The 20,894-nt window shown below is 43.0% G+C and overlaps 1 protein-coding gene across 1 annotated transcript; it reads left to right on the forward strand.

Moving 5' to 3' along the window:
* The first annotated feature begins 919 nt into the window (after positions 1 to 919).
* Positions 920 to 20,690, forward strand: LOC120568472 (PDZ and LIM domain protein 3-like). The gene is made up of 7 exons (XM_039816039.1): positions 920 to 1,103; positions 6,909 to 7,060; positions 8,244 to 8,328; positions 8,451 to 8,638; positions 13,404 to 13,531; positions 15,047 to 15,158; positions 20,208 to 20,690. Exons 1-7 carry the CDS (start codon positions 1,011 to 1,013, stop codon positions 20,395 to 20,397), a joined length of 948 nt encoding a protein of 315 aa, XP_039671973.1. The 5' UTR covers positions 920 to 1,010; the 3' UTR covers positions 20,398 to 20,690.
* Positions 20,691 to 20,894: the final 204 nt, after the last annotated feature.

The raw sequence follows: 20,894 nt of genomic DNA on the forward strand, positions 1-20,894 counted from the left end.
TCTTAAACTGTTTTAACTGGCACTGTGAGTCATTAACATGATGGAAAAACTCAGAGCGAACGCGTAGGCCTATCAGCGCAGACATAGATTAACAAGCCTCAGTCACACTTTGTTGATAGAGTGCTTTTGTCGCCACATGAAGCCTTTGGTGTTTTTATAATTTTGGATATAATGCAGACATGAAGGGCATGTGTTTCCTAATGCCCTCCTCAGCTGGCTGTAATAAAACACTGTGATCATAAACAAAGAGCACAGTAAACAAGGTTTTTGTAGGCTAGAGGAAATCTTTTGAGAGACATAAAATTACTTATTTTAACAGACACGACAGAGACAGTTGTTTGGTATAAACGCAGGAAAAGTGAGATATGTGTTGAAAAGCTGGATTGTTGACAAGCTCAGGGGTGAGAGTCCTGGGTCCCATCCAGATCAATAGTGGCTGGAATGTGCCTGTGGGACCTCTAGGGCCTCAGAGTGGAGCTGCGCCTCCAGACCAAATAAGGACAGGAGCAGCAAGGCCCGTCAACCAGAGCCAGACGAGGCCAGCCAAACTGTGAGCTACCCAGGGATGAGAAGCAATGAAGAGGGGCGGGGAGGCGGGGGGGTTACATCCTCACTCTGTCTACAAGAGTCCATGTAGGTACTCGCAGACCGGGAGCCAAAACTGGATTTATTTAGTACGAGTGATGCTTTGGTAGCACCAGATTTAAGAGGCAAAACGTTGCTTTCTATTTAGAGAGAGAAGTAGTAAAAGAGAAGAAAAAAGTGCACAACAAATAAGGAAAACTGGTGAGCAAGTGCTGGTAGAGCAGTCCAGGAGCCAGTTTCCAAAATCTGACCAATTACTTCCCTCCTGGGGTGGGGTCTGTCCATTCTCCTCCCCCTGCTCCAACCCACATGGGTCAAAATCTCCATCACTTTGATATTCCTTTGCTCTTTGACTTTGTTCCCCGCAGCGTGCGGTTTACTGTCTGTGCTGTTGTTATCTAGCAGCGGAGAGACATTAAAGGCTCATGGCACTCAATGTCGTGTTGGACGGTCCGGCCCCCTGGGGGTTTCGCCTGACAGGAGGAAAGGACTTTAACCAGCCCCTGACCATCTCCAGGGTGAGTGAGTGACAGGATGTCTCTATTATAAGAACTGAACATAAGTAGTAAAGGATTCAACATATTTTTTGAACGTGATCAAAAACTTTTCAACCTGCGTGTACTGTCTTGACTGTTGGTTGATCATTTGATTAAGTTAGTTGGTTAGTTAGTGTCAACATTTGTGTTTCCAGGAGCGTTGGTTCTAGGAAGAGTCTGTCTGGCCTGGCATGGGGCTTGCACCTGTGCCACAGGAAATGCAAGAGGCTTAGATACAAATAGCAGCTTACATTGTACTCTGACATGTGCACACACACACACACACACACACACAAATGTGTCATTGTGTGGATTTCAGCCTGGAGAATTTATGAGCACAGTGAGGTTACGACGTTATTCCTAAACAGTCCTGCAGTGTTTTAATTAATTCTGACTAAAACCTGATTTAAAAAAAAATAAAAGATTTGGAAGAAAAAGAAAGGTAGAATCCTCCAGATGTAGATAATCCAATTATCTTTAAATCCTCCACAAATTCAGGAGATTTCGTGCTGCCAGTTGAGTCAAAGCATGAATGAAAAGAATGAATTTGAGCTAGTGAACGTCAGCCTGAGATTGTTATTACTGTAGACTGAGAGCACAGGCAGAGCTGAGAGATGATACATTGAGTACAAATCTACAAACTAAAAATAACTGTACTTTATTAAAGTAAACTCACAGTAACCAAATTACAGATACTTTGGATGAACAAATGATTTTTTTTGGACAGATCCTTGCTTGGTTAAAAAGAAAATGTTCAGAAAGTTGTGGCTGCTGATTCAGATTGGTAAATCTGTTGATGAAAATGATGATTTCCTGAAACTAATAGGGCATTTCCTGTTTATACAAAGTACAACAAACAACTGAATCACATTTGTTTTCACTTAAAGGAGACGCTTGACATGTTTATTTGCCTTTTCTAGGTGAGAGTTAGATGAGACGATCACTACCACTCTGATGTCTGTATGGTAAATATGTAGCAGCTGGTTAGCTTAGCTTAGCACAAAGTCTGGAAGCAAGAGGAAACAACTAGCCAGGTACTGTCCAAAGGTAGTCTCGCATTGCCAGACCTTCCTCCACAGCGCCGCGGAGGAGGGTCTGGCTAGTCCACAAAGCCTTCCGGGATGAGAGAAACATGCTCCGGTTTATTGGCGTTTCTTTAAACCAATCATAATCGTCTTGGGCGGTGCTAAGCGCCGGACAAAGCAACGGTGCGGCTGCAAAATAGCCTCGGTAAAAGGAACTTGTTTTGGTGGAACGTGTGTACGTTCAAAAGTTGTTTTAGTCGTGCGACAGAAAACTCAGATTGGACAGATAGTCTAGCCAGCTGTCTGGATTTACCCTGCAGAGATCTGAGGAGCAGTTAACCATAGTCCTCAGAAATCAGCCGGAGTTTAGAATTACAACACAAAGAAAGCGGAAGGTAACGGACATCCGGCTGAAATGAGGGACCGGCTGATCTTCCGGCGGCACCGGAGAAATCCCGGAAGTGGAACGATGTTGACATAGTGTAGACTAGTCCAAAGGTAACAAAAATCCCCCAACCAGTACCCCCTAAAGCTCACTTATTCACACTAATTAATGAACGGAAAGACAGAAGTGGGGATTAAATAAATAGTTAGGGAAAAAACTAAAAAGGTCAGTGCAGTTAAATGCATAGCCTACGTACGAGTAAACATGCTGAATATGAACAGTGACGTCTTCATCAGCCAGCCAGACTCTGTGTGCTGGATCCCTGATGTCACACAGGATCAGATGTGAGGAGACCCAGTAATCCCGCTCTGTCAGGGTTATGTGCGTGTACTATATTTCTATATTTAGGGGAGGACCTCAGGAGCTACTGACTGAAAGCATAGTTCGGTCTCCAAACCACTGGCTCTGTCCAATAACCCCACACCTGTTGTGTTAGTGGACACTGTGATGAGAGAGGACTGGGATGGACGAGGAATAGGAGAGAGAGAGAGAGAAAGAGGGAGGAATCTGGGAGGGTAAACGATGTGCGAGCAGTAATACAAGAAGTGCTGTGTTAAAGTTGTATAGGAAAGGCATGTTAAATAAAAGAAAGTGAAAAGCTCCGTTATATACCTGATAAAACATCTCACCAGTACATTCAGTGTCTACGAGACAAATTGAAGGGATCGTTTGCAGCAGTGAATCCTGAGACTTCATTTAAACACAACGTGTCTCCCTTCACTGCCATTTTTGGTCCGGAACATCCTCCTCTTTATGACCTGCCAGTGTTCCCAGCTGGCCTAGGAAAGTAAACACAAGTGATAATCATCTTTTTCTTCAGCAGACAGCAGCCTTAAAGGGCCACGTCGCCGAGTTCACGCATCAAGATCAGTTTACTTGGTCTTTATGTCATGGGGAGTACTTCAGGGCCTTTGGAGCCATGGAGGAGCTTCTGTCTGTGAGAAAATAACCCTGGTGATGTCATCAGGGTTAACTTAGCTGGAGCGGGGAGACACATTTATAACAGTCAGCCTGTGTGTTAAAAACTTCATTATCAGTAGCATCAGTAGTTTTCCAGGCAGGAATGATCTAACGAAAGACACGATTGAGTTGCATTATGGGAAGCGTATGATCCAGCCCTGTTGGAGCTTGACCCAGACGATGTACTAAGTCAGGGTATCTTAGCCTCTGCTGCATCATTTTTGGCTATTCTTTTTTTCTAATCTGTCATGTATCCAACTTTTATACCTACATTAAATTATTCTGGTCACTTGGGGGCAGTGCAACAAGCTTTAAACACAATGTTAGTAACTTCTTGCCCACGAAGACATTCAGCAAACTCATTCATTCGGAGTTGTGTTTCTGGGCACCCAACGTCCAGTCTATTTTGAGCTCTGTTTTTGTCTGAGGGAAATATGGGGCTCTTTAGCAGCTAAATGCTCCACTATGTTCACAAGCTTTCGGTTAACCGGTTCGGTTTGTTAGTGTGTTTTGTCTGCAAGATTACAGAAAACGTATTGGCCTGATCTTTTTTTTTTTTTTTTTTTTTTATGAAACTTGGTGGAAGGTTGTAGCAAGGGCCAAGAAAGAACACATTACATTTTGGAGCTGATCTGAATCATGGCGTGAGGATTCAAATTATTTTCAATTTTGTTAACATTGCGAGAAAGGGCATAGCCTTGGCAGAGGTCTGTGCTCCCCGAGTGCTCTTCTAGTTCTAGTTCTGTGGGTTTGTCAATCAGAGCGACCCCTTTTTACTATACACAGTCATTTGATCCATTTTTGATACAAACATTGATTAGTGCAGCTTGAAGTCTACTACTGGATAGCTGAAATACTCCTTTTAGTGACAAGGATTTCAACCCGCCAGATTGGCTTCCCCAGTGCTGTACTTCTTGGAATGCATAATACTGTAACTGGATTCTCTCGTTCCTTTATTAATTCCTCACTTTATTCATTCTTACATTGCATTGCATTACTGTTTCTACTTACCTAAATGTTAACTATCCAAAGTAACAGTACTCACAGGGAAGAACAGAATAATTTAGTTTTTAGTTTGTTCGTTTTCCTTCTTCAGTTTTGGGGATGTTCACGCTTGCAGATCGATCAGTTGAAGTTGGAAAAGAAGAAAGGAAAGACAGAAGAAAAAAGGATGCCAGGGGGGAAAAAGTAAACAAATAAGGATAGAGGAAGCAGCAAAGAACATAGGAAGAGAAAAGGAAAGTTGGAAGGAAGGGGGCATGAAAGAGACAGAAAGGAAAAAGGAAAAGACAACTGAAATTTAAACGGAGACAAATGTTTGACATGACAACCGAGCTGCGTGGAAACAAGAGAATCCAATAAAAAGCAAAAGTTGTGCCACAGATTCAGGTAACAGAATTCCGAGCAGTAAAACATACAGTCAGACAGCAGCACTCCAACAAATGCTCCACTGTAAATTACTGCTCCCTCTTTGGCAGCATGAGACATCCCCTCAGCACTTTCATCCACAGTTATTTATAGGCAGATGCCCTAATTCAAGTTTCAAGCAACATCCCAGTGTATGAGTTTCCTATGTCCCGTAATGCAATATGGCTGAGCATAGGTCATGGCCTGTGAAGTGGAAATGTGAATGTACGGCTGGGATTGAAGCTGCCTCCTCAGGTATTTTCTGTGACCCTGATGGCTCTCTTCTTATTAGTCTTGATCACTTTCTGGCCAGCAGAATATGCTGTATGTTCCATCTGGATGCTGTCACTTAGTGGGAAGCAGCGCATGTTTACTTTATCTCCATGACAAGGGGACGGGCAGTTTACACACATGCATACCAACCAGGGCAATCTGCATCTCGGAGAGCAGTTTGAGTCTGGCAGAGTGCTTGTGGCGCAACATTTGCAGATTTAGGTCATGAACGGCCGTTTTTTTTCTTCTTTTTCTGTTATGACTTTGACTGAATAGTTGGGCTTCTTAGTGAAGTCTGTGTTTTGTGTTTCGCAGGATTATTTAGGCCAGGTGAGCCTCAGAGAAAGGAAAAAGAAAATCAAATAAAGCTGTGATCCCGGCAGGGGAACATGAACCAGGGGCCTCACGGTTGAGTTGCGTATTAAAAGATGAAGTGCCAGTGATGGAGAACAGACCTAAACGTTTCACAAGGCTACCCACCTGTACATACTGGACTGGACTGGACTGCTGGAATGGGATTTATAGAAAGATAGAAAGTGAAAAGGCAGAGCTTTTTGTTTTCTGGCTGGCCACGTTAGAATATATTGCTTTGGGATTCATCCTAATGGCAATAACGTGTTATAAGAACAGTATAATCTCTTTATTATTTTGTATATCTGTAGTATTGGACCCTTAATAAATTTGAAAAAAAAAAAAAAACTAAGGGAAGAAGAACTTAACAATAACTTAATCTTCCAACCAGCAACATCTCTGCCTCAATGGTAGGAACAAGGAACCCTTATTGCTAGAAGACTTGTACTAGTTAAATGGCAAGCTATAAACCTCCAACATTTGGTCTGTGGAATAAAAACTGAATGAACTACTTGAGACTTGAGAAAATCAGATATGCATGCCAGTTTCACACAACATGGTGTAGCAGGAGTGGGGGTGAGTTTGTAGCGTCGAGGAGGGGGGGTTTCACCCCCAGGAAATTCTAGAGTTTTAGCCACTTTGAGATTCAAAGAGGTCACACAGGTTAGAGAAAAACTTGATAGGAGACGTGATTCCAAAGAAGTAGATATTAATTGCATAAACAATATTCCTCTTTAAAATGACAGACCGGTAAGTCACTATTAAAATACAATTGAGCACTGCAACCAGTTAACTCACATATTGCACAATACAATTATTATCATTTTTGGAATTGATTGTCTCTAATCAAGTGTTTTCCAACCTGTGTGACCTTCTTGAGTCTCAAAGTGGCTAAAACTTCTTGGTGTTGTCGGCGGGATGAAAGGAGGAATCTTATCTGCCACAAAGGCAAGCAAACATTATGTGTTTATATATCTAACACAAACCTAAAGTTTAGGTCCCAAACTTCTCACGACCCCCATCAGTCATCGAATTTGAGCAAGGCATATTTTTGTTTGTGGTTCAAACTCAAAATTAATGACACAGATTTAGAAAATATTTCTCTATGGTTTTAATTTTCAAGGGATTAAACTAATATTCAGTAATGTAAAAAAAAGGGGCGGGTGTTCAAGCAAATCAAGAGAACTGGCTTATCTGCTCTTTTTCTTTTTTGTTAAAATCATCAGTTCCTCTGCTTTCTTAATGTACAGATGGGTAATAAATTAGCAAAGGAATCAAAATAAAATGTCTGTATTTCTGTTATGTATTCCTTTTCCTCACTTCCAGGTCACACCCGGCAGTAAGGCCGCTATAGCCAACTTGTGTGCCGGTGATGTCATCCTGGCCATCGAGGGAGTCCCAGCCACAGACATGCTGCACTGTGAAGCCCAGAACAAGATAAAAGAGGCCAGCAACCGGCTCGGTCTTACTGTTGAAAGGTTATATGCAGACACAAAAAGCATGCCCAAACAGGTGGTGGACACAGTAGAGGCAACACCTGCACAGTAAAATGAAATGTAATACATTAGCCTTGCAATAGCCTCGCTTTGCCAGACCTTCTTCCACAGCACTGCCGAGGAAGGTCTGGCTAGTCCACACAGCATTCTGGGATGGGAGAAAAACGTGCTCTGGTTTATTGCCATTTCTTCAAATCAATCACAATCGTCTTGGGGGGCGCTAAGCACCGGACGGAGCCACGGTGCCTCTGCAAAATAGCCTCGCGAAGGAACTTGTTTTGGTGGAACGTGTGTACGTTCAAAAGTTGTTTTAGTCGTGCAACAGAAAACTCAGATTGGACAGATAGTCTAGCTAGCTGTCTGGATTTACTCTGCAGAGATCTGAGGAGCAGTTAACCATAGTCCTCAGAAATCCACCGGAGTTTAGAATTACAACACAGAGAAAGAGGAAGGTGACGGACATCTGGCCGAAAAGAGTGAAACGGGAACGGAGCAATCCCGAAAGTGGAACGTCATGGATAAAGACTAGCCTTGCAATAATGACCAATATTGTTCCATTTTTGTATCAGACAGCTGTTGATTCAATTCTATGACAGCATGAGTTGTATTGGATTAAATGTTGGAGGTGTAAAATGGTCCAGTAATTACATACTGTACTGCTGTACAGTATGAACAACATCCTAATCTTCATGTTACTATGGAAGCCTATAGGGGACTAAAATTATAATGTAAATGTGATAATGAAAATGTAATTCCACAATAGCATAATCATTTTCCACAAATGTAGCTTTACCTCCACCATCTATAATTTAGTTTAAAACCAGTTTTCAAAAGCGCATTCCATAAAATCAGGTGAATTTGGTTTGGCTTATGACTCTTTTTTTTCACTCTTTTTTTTTTTTTGACTTTTCAGTTTGGATACGATTCAAATCCCCTTCAAAAAGTAAAAAGAATAAATAGGAAATATGATAGTATTTATAGTAGTATGATAGGAAAAGGCCAACATGTGAGCAGAAGTTTTAAACCTTAGTTTTGATGTTTTATAGGTTGGGATTATACAACTCACACACACTCACAGACTCAAAAAAAAAAAGACTCCTTCAACAGTCAGTTCATCAGTCATGTTGTGGTGACCTTCTCACCAGGATCTGTTCTTAATTTCCAGGAATGGATCAAGACTGTGGTCCCCACGAGCTGTGGAGGAGGGTAAAGTTCACCCATATAAAATCAACCTGGAAGCAGAACATCAGGTTCGTAAGAGTGTTTGAGAAATGACTTCACGTTTTTGAAGGATTATGGTAGATATCTTTTTTCACGTCATTATCAAACGATTGTCTCAATAATGTCCTTGCTTCCTTTTGTCTCTCTACAGGAATATAAACCTATTGGCATCGCTCACAACCGGAAAGCTCAGCCGTTTGTTGCAGCAGCGAACATCGATGACACGCATCAGGTGGTCAGTTCAGCCTACAACACCCCCATAGGCCTCTACTCCTCAGGCAACATCCAGGACGCCATGGAGGGCCAGATCCGAGGCCTGGTTCTACCCAAGCCTGAGAGGTGACACTTCTCACTTTATCTACAGTTAAAACATGGCAGTCAGGTTCTTTTCAAAGCCCTGCACCATACAGCAACTAACAGCGTGTGAGTCGTTATACACTGATTATGCTAATAGTTAGCAATAGCAATATGGCTTGAGAGATGTTACTTATCATTCAGCCTGTTCAATTGTCTGCGTGTTGGTCTCAGGTACAAGCAGGGGCGTAGCACAGAATTCTGGGCCCTGTAGAAAGGCATTTTCTATGGGCGCCTCCCCGCATCCACAGCTATTCATTCTAGCATCTTTTTGGAGGGCCCTGGGTACCCCTCTTTCTCCCCAGTCTGACGCCCCTGGGTACATGAAATGCCCTCAGGAACAGCGCTAGGCTTTGCATTCATTCTGCCGTAGTGGCCACAACTGGAAATGCAAGTCGTCTGACGCACTTAGCCCCAAAATGACATTTTGCCATACACAATTATTACAAAAGAAATAGCTGATGGATATTGTTTGTCACAAAACCAGCCTGTTCTCATGAACCATTCGTTCAAAAAGCTACGAAAAGTTAAGCACTGTAATTCGTAAGCATTCCACATTTTTATTTTTTATTTTCTTTTGCTGTATTCACTACATTGACGGCCGCTGTATAAGAACGCGGTTAACATACAGGATTTTCAAGCCAGAGTTCGCTTCCCGGGGAAAACTATAGCCTTTCACCCAGGAAATGTTTGTTCCCCAGGAGTGTTTTAATTCAAACCACAATCTTTTTCCTAATGTTAACTGGTCATTTTGGTGCCTAATCTTAATTTTTGTCGCTGGAAAACGGTCATATTTTGTGGCATGGGTTATTTTAGACCCTTTTTAGGGGGACTCAAGCCCCCCTAAAATATTTTTTTTTTATAAATCAATTTTAGAGCTTAACTGAGAGTTTGTGAACTTGTCTGTTAGTGACAAAGGACAAACAATTACCATTAACAGAAACGTAGTTTTGGCCAATCGGAGGTGGTTGGGCCAGACTCCCGCCTTTGGCTGAGTCTCTATCTAATCCTTCAGAGGGAGAGCAGGAGTACGGTTGTGAAGTTTATCGTTGGTGGTCCCCAGAGAAGAAGTTGGTAATTCCATGGTGCAGATTAGAACCCAAATTGAAACGTAAGCAACAAAAATTGCTGAATGTTACAACATTGTGTCAAACTGGTCGTTATTACTGTGACTTATAAAGTGTCAGGTTTAGTTCCATCATAGTGGTTAGGGTTATCCGTGTCACATTCTCATTAGGTGCTGAGCCCACCTAAAGGTCTGATCCTAGAATTGCCCCTGTTTTGTGCACTAAATTTAACCGTAGTGTCCGCAGAAACGACCGGCAGCTCATGGTGCTATTTTAGGATAACTGAACCACCAACTACCGCTGATACAACGGAGGTCTGTAGCCAGCGTCACGAAGATCTGTAGCAGCAACTAGCTCGGCATCATGGAGCTCGTAGCATGCCTGCGTCGCGGACCAGCCAGCAGTCTCCTAATTTTGTAGGCTATCACACATTTTGGTGTGCATACATTTTTGTATGATATCAAATGGACCCGTTGACGAGAATGCGTTGCACAAAACACTGCAAAACTACTCTTTGTATTATCAGTGTTTGAGCCAGTAGGTTAAAATAAAAATATCTCAAAGAGCCAAATGAGTCTATTTTTTGCCAGACGTGTGCAGGGAGTCAGCCGGCTCAAAGATCTGGGCCCAAATATGTGGAAGATTGAATATCTTTTTTTTGGTATATGTGCTCAGTGAGGAACTTTCATTGGAATGGCGTTTCCCCTGACATTTCATCTAACCGTGACCAATTTATACATTTAGACTTGTCCTTTACTTCTAAGAGTTACTAGCAAGCATGCTAACATTTGTCATCATGCTAACGACTAAAATTGCTCACATGTTGAATATAATAAGCGTTTTAGCCTGTTACTACATTAGTTGGCCTTAGGCCTGAAGCACTTGTTTTTTTTTCTTCATTATTTTTTTTTCAAGTCAACGATTAGTTTTTTATAAAATTATAGAGAATAGTAGAATAAACTAATTTTGTTTGTTTTGTCTGACAAAATCTCTGAAAAAGAGCTGATCCAAGTTTAGAATATTCTATCATTAAACTACTCATTAATTGCCTAATTGTTTTAACAGAAAAAGCTTTTTAACCAGTGCCGCCCTTAGAATCAGAATCAGAAAAGCGTTTATTGCCACGGTAAGTTACACTCACGTGGAATTTGCCTTGGTATTTGGTGCATACATAAACAAACATTAATAAGAATAAACAATAATACAGAAACTGAAACAAATATATACAAAATAGCTGAAAGCGGTGGCTGAATGTTTTCCCCCAATAATGGTAAAGATCTTAGAATAGCAAAGTATCCAGCTGTGTTTTCTGGTGTATAACTAATGATCATTACAGCCTGAAAGGGCTAATAACACACATTCACTGAAGTCCACCTGTTCCTCCTGAGTCTCCCAGTCACTCAGTTTGTTGTTTGAATGTGTCAGCTGAGTAGCTTAACACAGCCACAGATGCACTACAGTATGTTAGCTTTCGGCCGTCCCCTCATGTGGATTTTATTAGGGTACCTGATATATGGTGTGTCGCACTGAGGATATATTAACACAGCCCACAGGAATGAATCTGTCCATGGCATAACCACACATTCTGAATAAGCCATATATCTCACCTATAAGTCATGTCGGCCGATAAAAAATAGACTCGCTCTGCATCACTTCTAGGCTGCTTTACATGGAAAAGTAAAGATGTATTTCATTGTAATGTATTCACAACCACTGGCAGAACATGATTATGAACAACTATGTTACAATTTGCATAAAAAGGGCATGTTGTAGAATCAGCATGCTGTAAAACTCAGCCAAAACCGTCCTCTTTCCTTACTCATTGTCCTCCTTGTGGTTCAGCCCATGAACCTTCTTCCTCATCCCACATTTAGCATCTAAGCATTTTTCTCCTTTTAAGGTTGACGCGCTATTTTGTAGCTCTGTAATCTCCAGCTGGTTGTTCTCACCTGCTCTCCTTCACCACAAGTTTAAAAAAAAACAAAACTCAGGGTAATGCAGTTAAGATTGCAATACATCATTTCTGCCACTAGCATGAATGAATGAAATTGACTTAGGGAGGTCTGGGAAAAATAAGTCATATAGTATGGCAACAGATAGACCAAAGCAGTGCTGTGTCATAGTTAGTGGCAGTGGTGGAATGGAACTAAGTACATTTACTATTTAAGTACTTGAGTATTTCCATTTGATGCAACTTTATACTTCTACTCTTGTCTGACTGCTTTAGTTACTAAATATTTTTCAGATTACAGTTTTTCATACCCTTCCTGTCCGATGGAAACCACATATCTTTGGTGATTATAAAATGTGGTGTATATTCTCCTACTTCATAAAAAAATGAAATAGTAATGATATAATAAATTATAATTTATAAACTATAAATGCTGTTTTTCTGAGCTCATGAAAAGGTAACTTTTTAAAGAGATGCAGTTCTCACAGGACAGCAACACTACAAACATATGGTGATCTTATAGAATATGATGCATTAGATTAAATAACCCAACGAATATAACGGAGTTAAAATTAGCACAACCTTAAACATCTACAGAAGTAAAATGCAACACACACATTAATGCAGCAGTAATATTAAAGGTGCTCTAAACGATGTGACGCATTTTTTAGTCACATACAGCAAACATCTCCTCACTATCCGCGAGCTGCCTGTCCCCTGAACACACACACAAAAAATGTGGTTTCTCTAGACAGCCCAACAAAAACAAATTGTGCCAACCTGCACCACGAAACATAACCACAGCCAATAACAGCCAATAACCGACAAGAAGGATTTGGGGGTGGGGGTTGGGGGGATTGATGCGTGGAAGGGAGGTAGAGGGGACGGGATGAGGAAGAGGGAGGTGCGAGCTAGTCTTGCTTCGTTTGAAAATACTTCAAACGTCAACAAGAAGTGACATCACCCTACATCGCTGAAAGCACCTTTAATCCAAAAACATCATTTGAGCACCATTGTTCTGCAGAGTACTTTGACTTTTAAGACTTTAAAGGTCCCATGACATGCTGCTTTTTGGATGCTTTTATATAGACCTTAGTGGTCCCCTAATACTGTATCTGAAGTCTATTTCCCGAAATTCAGCCTTGGTGCAGAATTACTAGAGCCAGTCCCACAATGAGCTTTCCTTAGGATGTGCCATTTCTGTGTCTGTAGCTTTAAAATGCTATTGAGGAGGAGATGGGGGGGGCAAGGTGGAGGGTGGGGGTGTGGCCACTTTGCTCGTTTGAAAGCCATGATGTCTCTCTCTCATGGGTGGGCCAAATTCTCTGGGCGGGCAAAGCAGAGAAAGGGGAGGTAACCTTGCTCCTTATGACCTTTCATTTTCTCAAAGGCAGAGCAGGATACCCAGGGCTCGGTTTACACCTATCACCATTTCTAGCCACTGGGGGACCATAGGCAGGCTTGGGGAATGCATATTAATGTTAAAAAAATCTCATAAAGTGAAATGTTCATCCCATGGGACATTTTAAGTAAATTTGGCTGATAATACTCACATACCTTGACATAAATAAGGTTTGAATGCAGGGCTTTAACTTGTAGTGGAGTATCTTTCACAGTGTGCTAGTAGTACTTTTACTTAATAAGTGAAGGATGTGTATTTGTGTTTGTATCCAGACTAAGTATTGTACTGTGTGTGTTGTGTGTGTTGTGTGTGTCTGATTGTGCTGCTCAGCCACAGGACTTTGACCAGCATCGAGGATTCTGACGTGTACCAGATGTTACAGAATGACCAGGCGGAGCCCCAGGAGCCTCGGCAGTCTGGCTCCTTCAAAGCCCTGCAGGAATTTATTGACAGTGATGGTGAGCTCTTCATCTTTCCCAGACGATTATCTCCACTACACAAAAAACATCTTAGGGGTTGAAATGATTACCGGTGCAGAGAAACATTTGTAATTTTATTGTCAGCCAAAAAAGACGCCTCATCATGGAAACACACAGATGTTTTAAAGGCCTTGAGAACTCACTTTCTAAATCAGCTTTTTACTAGGAGTTATGGGTTCTGCATTAAAACATCCTCATACCTAAATGACTTTATAGGTTGATTCAAAGACTCCCAAAGCAACACAATATGACATTTGATTTACTGCTGCATGGTGGCAGTTTAATCATGGGACTGTAATCATATGACCATTCTATTTAACATGACGGGCGCAGTTTTAAACACGTAGTAAACGTGAAACAAAACTAACTAGATTAGTAAAACATCAGGGATTGGCTTAAATTAGTCACGTAAAACTGCTAAAATAAGTAAGGAATGCGGGGCGGCCTGTAACTCACCCCAAAAAAAAAGGTTATTAGGGCTGGAGTAGATGGTTGTATTTTGCGCAGTTTAATAAGGTGCAGCAGCAAATGTTTTTAAATTCTTCATCACTTTTCTTCAAAGAGACTTCCATTTTTACCCCCCATACAAACATCAGGAACAATTTAGTGGCTTCAGTGTGTTTCCCAAAGAAACTTTGACATGTGGACAAGAGCAACCCTAGCCTGGGAAAACCCTGACTAACTTCCAGCAAATTTGAGATTTGCTCTGCAAGTCCATCAAGCCCATTTCCAATTTTTCCAAATCGAGGTGCCAATAATAACTGTTGAGGCTGGCTTTACACGATGACGATAGCGGAGCGACAGCAAGCAGCTTTTTGTTTACATTCATGACGGCCACCGAAGCGCATCAACCCGTTGATGCCACTGTCGCTTCTACGTCACCCGGATCGTTACGTCTGATTGGTTGAAGGGCTATCCAATTGCGCCCAGAGGCATTTGAGCGCCGTCCGTTGGTGACGCCCCTTTGGAAATGAGCTGTGAATTAACCTTTTACAACTGAGAAGGGTCTGGCGTCAACCAGGCTAGAGGAACCCTATGACCAACCTGAACGATATTTGTTGACCTACTAACTGTGGCATAAACAATTATTCCAGTAAATTCCATTCATAAGCTTAAAGGGAACAAAGATGAAAATAACATTGTTGAAATCATTTATGCAATTCCTTTGACCCTGTATGACTAACCGGTCTTATACCTTACACAATATGTAATTAAGCCACACCACCTTTTCCCTTATTCAACCTGTGTTAACACAATACATTATTACAAAATCAGTTCTCCGTGTGTTTTCTTTATTACTTGTGTTAAAAAAATGAGTCTTGATAGAGTTGAAGTTATGAAATATGCTTATACCCCTATAAGGAAGCATTCATTTAGTATTAAAGAGGCTACAAGTGTCCCTGCCTCATTTATCTTGAGTGTTTTGTTTTTATTTATGTGCTCCTGTATATCTACAGCATTGTTTTGTTGAGTGGCTCTCTCCCATGTGGGCAGGCACTCGTCCCATTGTGACCAGGACAGTAAAAGCTCCCACAACCAGGCCAACTCCACCCACAGGAAACCTGCAGAAACTGCCCGTGTGCGACAAGTGTGGGAATGGGATTGTGTGAGTAAAAATAGCAAGAAATCATCTGTGATTCACATTTAGAGCATCCATGAGTCAATACAAACAAAGGGTGGAGAACAGTATAGGAACAATACAGTCCACAACAACACAAACTATAGCTTGTATAAAATGAATTAACACCCCTTTTTTCTGAACATAAATAAGCAATAAGCTTCATGAAGTACTGCTTATTGCAGGGCCGATATAACACACCCATAACATAAATCAGAACATGTTATGCCTTTTATGCAAATACATTGTTTCACAAATATAGGAATCATTTTGTTCATTGACCACATAAACCTAAATCAAATCCTGATATCATATAAATACATCCTGATAAAGAGCTTTGTAGTTAATCTCCCAGGCATTTTCCAAGTCCTAACTAATGTAAATTTTAAAAAGTATTGCCACATAACAAATCATATGCATTCACAATCATCTGTAATCAGCCTGTGAATTACTGTACATGGGTATTGATAGTTAAGACATGCTTAAAAACACATTGCAAACACTTGCTCAACTGTTTATTAATGTAATCATACATAATGTAATTAAATATGATAGCCTATATTTATGAGTTATTGTGTTATCAAGTATTCATTAAAGTAACTGTTTATACACCAGTTCTAGTCATAGGCGTTATCATGATTGACTAATACATTAATAAACACTTCAAAAGTGTCATTATGGCCGCCCGGATGGCTCAGTTGGTAGAGCGGGCACCCATATAAAGAGGTTTACTCCTTGACGCAGCGGGCCAGAGTTTGACTCCGACCTGTGGCCCTTTGCTGCATGTCATTCCCCCTCTCTCTCCCCTTTCAGTTCTTTAGCTGTCCTGTCAATAAAGGCCTAAAAATGCCCTAAAAATAATCTAAAAAAAAAAAAAGTGTCATCATAGTGTGTCTAAATGCAATATAATAGGGTAATAAAGAGTTACTGTAACAGTTGTGTATGTAAATAGACAGTTCAGTCTCTGTGCATCGTTGTGTTTAACAAATCTGATTCGTCTTTATCTTCCTTAACGCCACTATGTGTTGAATTTGTATTGTTATTTACTATGGTGTCATTCAAATTATTGTGATAGCACAGGTTTTTGTCTGTTGAAAAATGAGACAATCCCATTGAAAATCGGTGCAGTCTATGTGCTGCTTTCAGGTCACTTATGGAGTGAGGAGTGGGTACTATTATCAGGGCTTTAAATTGACACCTGCCAACCCACCGAATGCGGGTAAAAATTAACTTTGGTGGGTAACATTGTAAAGTTACTAGCCCATTTGGCTGTTTGAATCGGCAGGCTGCGAAACCATGCGACAAGTCAGTGTTTCCAGATTGGTTTCTTTTCCCGACAAGAAATTGTGGCGGTTTTGTGTTAGGAAACACAATGTGTATCTGGCAATACTGCTTGTAGTACTAATCCTACATTTCCCATGAACACACATGAACACAGCCCATGGGCCCACCACCTGTGGGAGGAACCGCTGGGGTCGGGTGCGCTGCCACATGGGTGGCAGTGAAGGTCAGGGGCCTCGACGGACCAGACCGGGCGGCAGACGCTGGCTCTGGGGACGTGGAACGTCACCTCTCTGTGGGGGAAGGAGCCGGAATTGGTGCGGGAGGTGGAGCGCTACCGGTTAGATCTGGTGGGGCTTACCTCTACGCACAGTCTCGGTTCTGGAACCGTACTCCTGGATAGGGGTTGGACTCTTTTCTTCTCCGGAGTTGCCCAGGGTGTGAGGCGCCGAGCGGGTGTGGGGATACTCACAAGCCCCCGGCTGAGCGCCGCTATGTTGGAGTTTACCCCGGTGGACGAGAGGGTCGCCTCCCTACGCCTGCGGGTTGTGGGGGGGAAAACTCTGACTATTGTTTGTGCATATGCACCAAACAGGAGTTCGGAGTATTCGGCCTTCTTGGAGACCTTGAGTGGACTCCATTGTTCTGCTGGGGGACTTCAATGCACACGTGGGCAATGATGGAGACACCTGGAGAGGCGTGATTGGGAGGAACGGCCTCCCTGATCTAAACCAGAGTGGTTGTTTGTTGTTGGACTTCTGTGCTAGTCATGGATTGTCTATAACGAACACCATGTTCGAACATAGGGATGCTCATAAGTGTACCTGGTACCAGAGCACCCTAGGCCGAAGGTCAATGATCGATTTTATAATCGTTTCATCTGATCTGAGGCCGTATTTGTACACTTTCCGGGTGAAGAGAGGGGGCAGAGCTGTCAACCGATCACCATCTGGTGGTGAGTTGGGTCCGGGGTGGGGAAGACTCTGGACAGACCTCGGTAAGCCCAAACGTGTAGTGCGGGTAAATTGGGAACGTCTGGAGGAGGCCCCTGTCCAACAGACTTTCAACTTCGCACCTCGGTGGCTTTTCGTGCATCCCTGTGGAGGCTGGGGGCATTGAACCCGAGTGGACAATGTTCAAAGTTTCCATTGCTGAAGCTGCGCGGGAGCTGTGGTCTTAGGGTCTTAGGTGCCTCAAGGGCGGTAACCCACGAACACCGTGGTGGACACCGTGGTCAGGGAAGCCGTCCGACTGAAGAAGGAGTCTTTCCGGGATATGTTATCCCAGAGGACTCGAGGCAGTTGCAGGGTACCGAAGGGCCCGAAGGGCTGCAGCCTCTGCCGTGAAAGAGGCAAAGCAGCGGGTGTGGGAGAAGTTTGGAGAAGACATGGAGAAGGACTTTCGATCGGCACCAAAGTGCTTCTGGAAAACTGTTCGCCACCTCAGGAGGGGGCGAGGGGAACCATCCAAGCTGTGTACAGTAAGGATGGGACACTGTTGACCTCAACTGAGGAGGTAATAGGGCGGTGGAAGGAGCACTTTGAGGAACTCCTGAATCCGAAATAGGCCTGCTTATGTTAGAGGCAGAGCTGGAGGATGACGGGGATTGTCGTCGATTTCCCAGGCGGAAGTCACTGATGTAGTCAAACAACTCCACAGTGGCAAAGCCCCGGGAGGTTGATGAGATCCGTCCAGAAATGCTCAAGGCTCTGGGTGTGGAGGGGCTGTCCTGGTGACCACGTCTCTGCAACATTGCGTGAGGTCTGGAAAAGTGCCAAAGGAGTGGCAGACTGGGGTGGTGGTTCCCCTTTTTAAAAGGGGGACCAGAGGGTGTGTGCCAATTACAAGGGGTATCACACTTCTCAGCCTCCCTGGTAAAGTCTACTCCAAGGTGTTGGAAAAGGAGGGTTCGGCCGATAGTCGAACCTCGGGTTGAGGAGGAACAATGCGCAGTTCCGTCCGTCCTGTCGTGGGAACAATGGACCAGATCTTCACTCGCAAGGATCCTGGAGGGAGCCTGGGAGTATGGCTTAACCCGGTCTCGTGTGCTTTGTGGATTTGGAGAAGGCGTATGACCCGGGTCCCCCGGGAGATACTGTGGGAGGTGCTGCGGGAGTATGGGGTGAGGGGTCTCTACTCAGGGCCATCCAATCTCTGTACGACCAAAGTGAGAGCTGTGTCCGGGTTCTCGGCAGTAAGTCGCACTCGTTTCAGGTGAGGGTTGGCCTCCGCCAGGGCTGCGCTTTGTCACCAATCCTGTTTGTAATATTTATGGACAGGATATCGAGGCGTAGTCGGGGTGGGGAGGGGTTGCAGTTCGGTGGGCTGGGGATCTCATCGCTGCTCTTTGCAGATGATGTGGTCCTGATGGCATCATCGGCCTGTGACCTTCAGCACTCACTGGATCGGTTCGCAGCCGAGTGTGAAGCGGTTGGGATGAGGATCAGCACCTCTAAATCGGAGGCCATGGTTCTCAGCAGGAAACCGATGGAATGCCTTCTCCAGGTAGGGAATGAGTCCTTACCCCAAGTGAAGGAGTTCAAGTACCTCGGGGTTTTGTTCGCGAGTGAGGGGACAATGGAGCGGGAGATTGGTCGGAGAATCGGCGCAGCGGGTGCGGTATTACATTCCATCTATCGCACCGTTGTGACGAAAAGAGAGCTGAGCCAGAAGGCAAAGCTCTCGATCTACCGGTCAGTTTTCGTTCCTACCCTCACCTATGGTCATGAAGGCTGGGTCATGACCGAAAGAACGAGATCCAGGGTACAAGCGGCCGAAATGGGTTTCCTCAGGAGGGTGGCTGGCGTCTCCCTTAGAGATAGGGTGAGAAGCTCAGTCATCCGTGAGGAGCTTGGAGTAGAGCCGCTGCTCCTTTGCGTTGAAAGGAGCCAGTTGAGGTGGTTCGGGCATCTGGTAAGGATGCCCCCTGGGTGCCTCCCTAGGGAGGTGTTACAGGCACGTCCACCTGGGAGGAGGCCTCGGGGAAGACCCAGGACTAGGTGGAGGGATTATATCTCCAACCTGGCCTGGGAACGCCTCGGGATCCCCCAGTCGGAGCTGGTTAATGTTGCTCGGGAAAGGGAAGTTTGGGGTCCCCTGCTGGAGCTGCTCCCCCCGCGACCCGACACCGGATAAGCGGACGAAGATGGATGGATGGATGGACTATGTTGTGACATGTCATACAATCATCCATTGGCTACGTGCCTAGAGTGTGTGGTATCAATTGCTAGCTACGCTGAAACGAAGACGACAAACGCAACGGTGAATTAATATTAAGTAGTAATGTAATTTTAAATTTGTTAAAATTAGTAGAAATTTGACTAGTGAAAAAATCTGACTGGCTGGTAACTTTAAAAATCTACTAGCCATTTTGGCTGGTGATCAAAAAAGTTAATTTAAAGCCCTGATTGATGATTATAGTATACTATATACATATACAATATACATATACTATATATATATATATACTGTATATATGTGTGTGTATGTATATATATATATATATATATATATACTGTATGTGTATATATATATATACTGTATGTGTATATATATATATATAATGTGTGTATATATATATATATATATATATATATATATACTGTATGTATATATATATATATGTATGTATGTATGTATGTATGTATGTATGTATATGTATGTATGTGTATGTGTATATACTTAACTATTACTACAACACAACACACTTAGACTATTCTTTGCTTTTGACATCTCCCTCTCTGTTTTCTGCTACAGCGGGACAGTGGTGAAAGCACGAGACAAATATCGTCACCCTGGTTGCTTTGTGTGCTCCGACTGTGACGTCAACCTCAAACAGAAGGGCTATTTCTTTGTGGAGGGGCAGCTGTACTGTGAGACTCATGCTCGCGCTAGAATGAGACCACCAGAGGGACACGACCTCATCACAACTTTCCCTTCTGCATAGATTCATAACAAACACTCAGACACGCATACAAACAGACACTCCTATGTCCTACATCTGTTCTGTGTGTTATCTGCACTTGTTTATCTGATGTTGTCTCTGTGTAAAATAATATTTCAATAAGAAGAATAGACTTTAATCGCTGAATGTAACAGTATGATGTTTTCTCCGCCTGGTTATTTAAAGAGCCCAGCAGCACTGATTACAAAACACACAGAGACTTGCCACTTTAATTTTGCCAGTTTCTACACAATTTGATAGCCTATATTTCCAATAAAGACCTCTGCTAATACTGACTCATGGCATCTGTATTTGAAGTCTTGAGATGAAAGCAACATACACCTTTAGGTCCTATGACATGCTGCTTTTGGATGCTTTTATATAGGCCTCAGTGGTCCCCTAATACTGTATCGGGAGTCTCTTTCCTGAAATTCAGCTTTGATGCAGAATTACAGCCACTAGAGCCAGTCTCACTATGAGCTTTCCTTAGGATGTGCAAT

This window comes from Perca fluviatilis, chromosome 1 (genome assembly GCF_010015445.1).
Source record: "Perca fluviatilis chromosome 1, GENO_Pfluv_1.0, whole genome shotgun sequence".
Classification (NCBI taxonomy): Eukaryota; Metazoa; Chordata; class Actinopteri; order Perciformes; family Percidae; genus Perca; species Perca fluviatilis.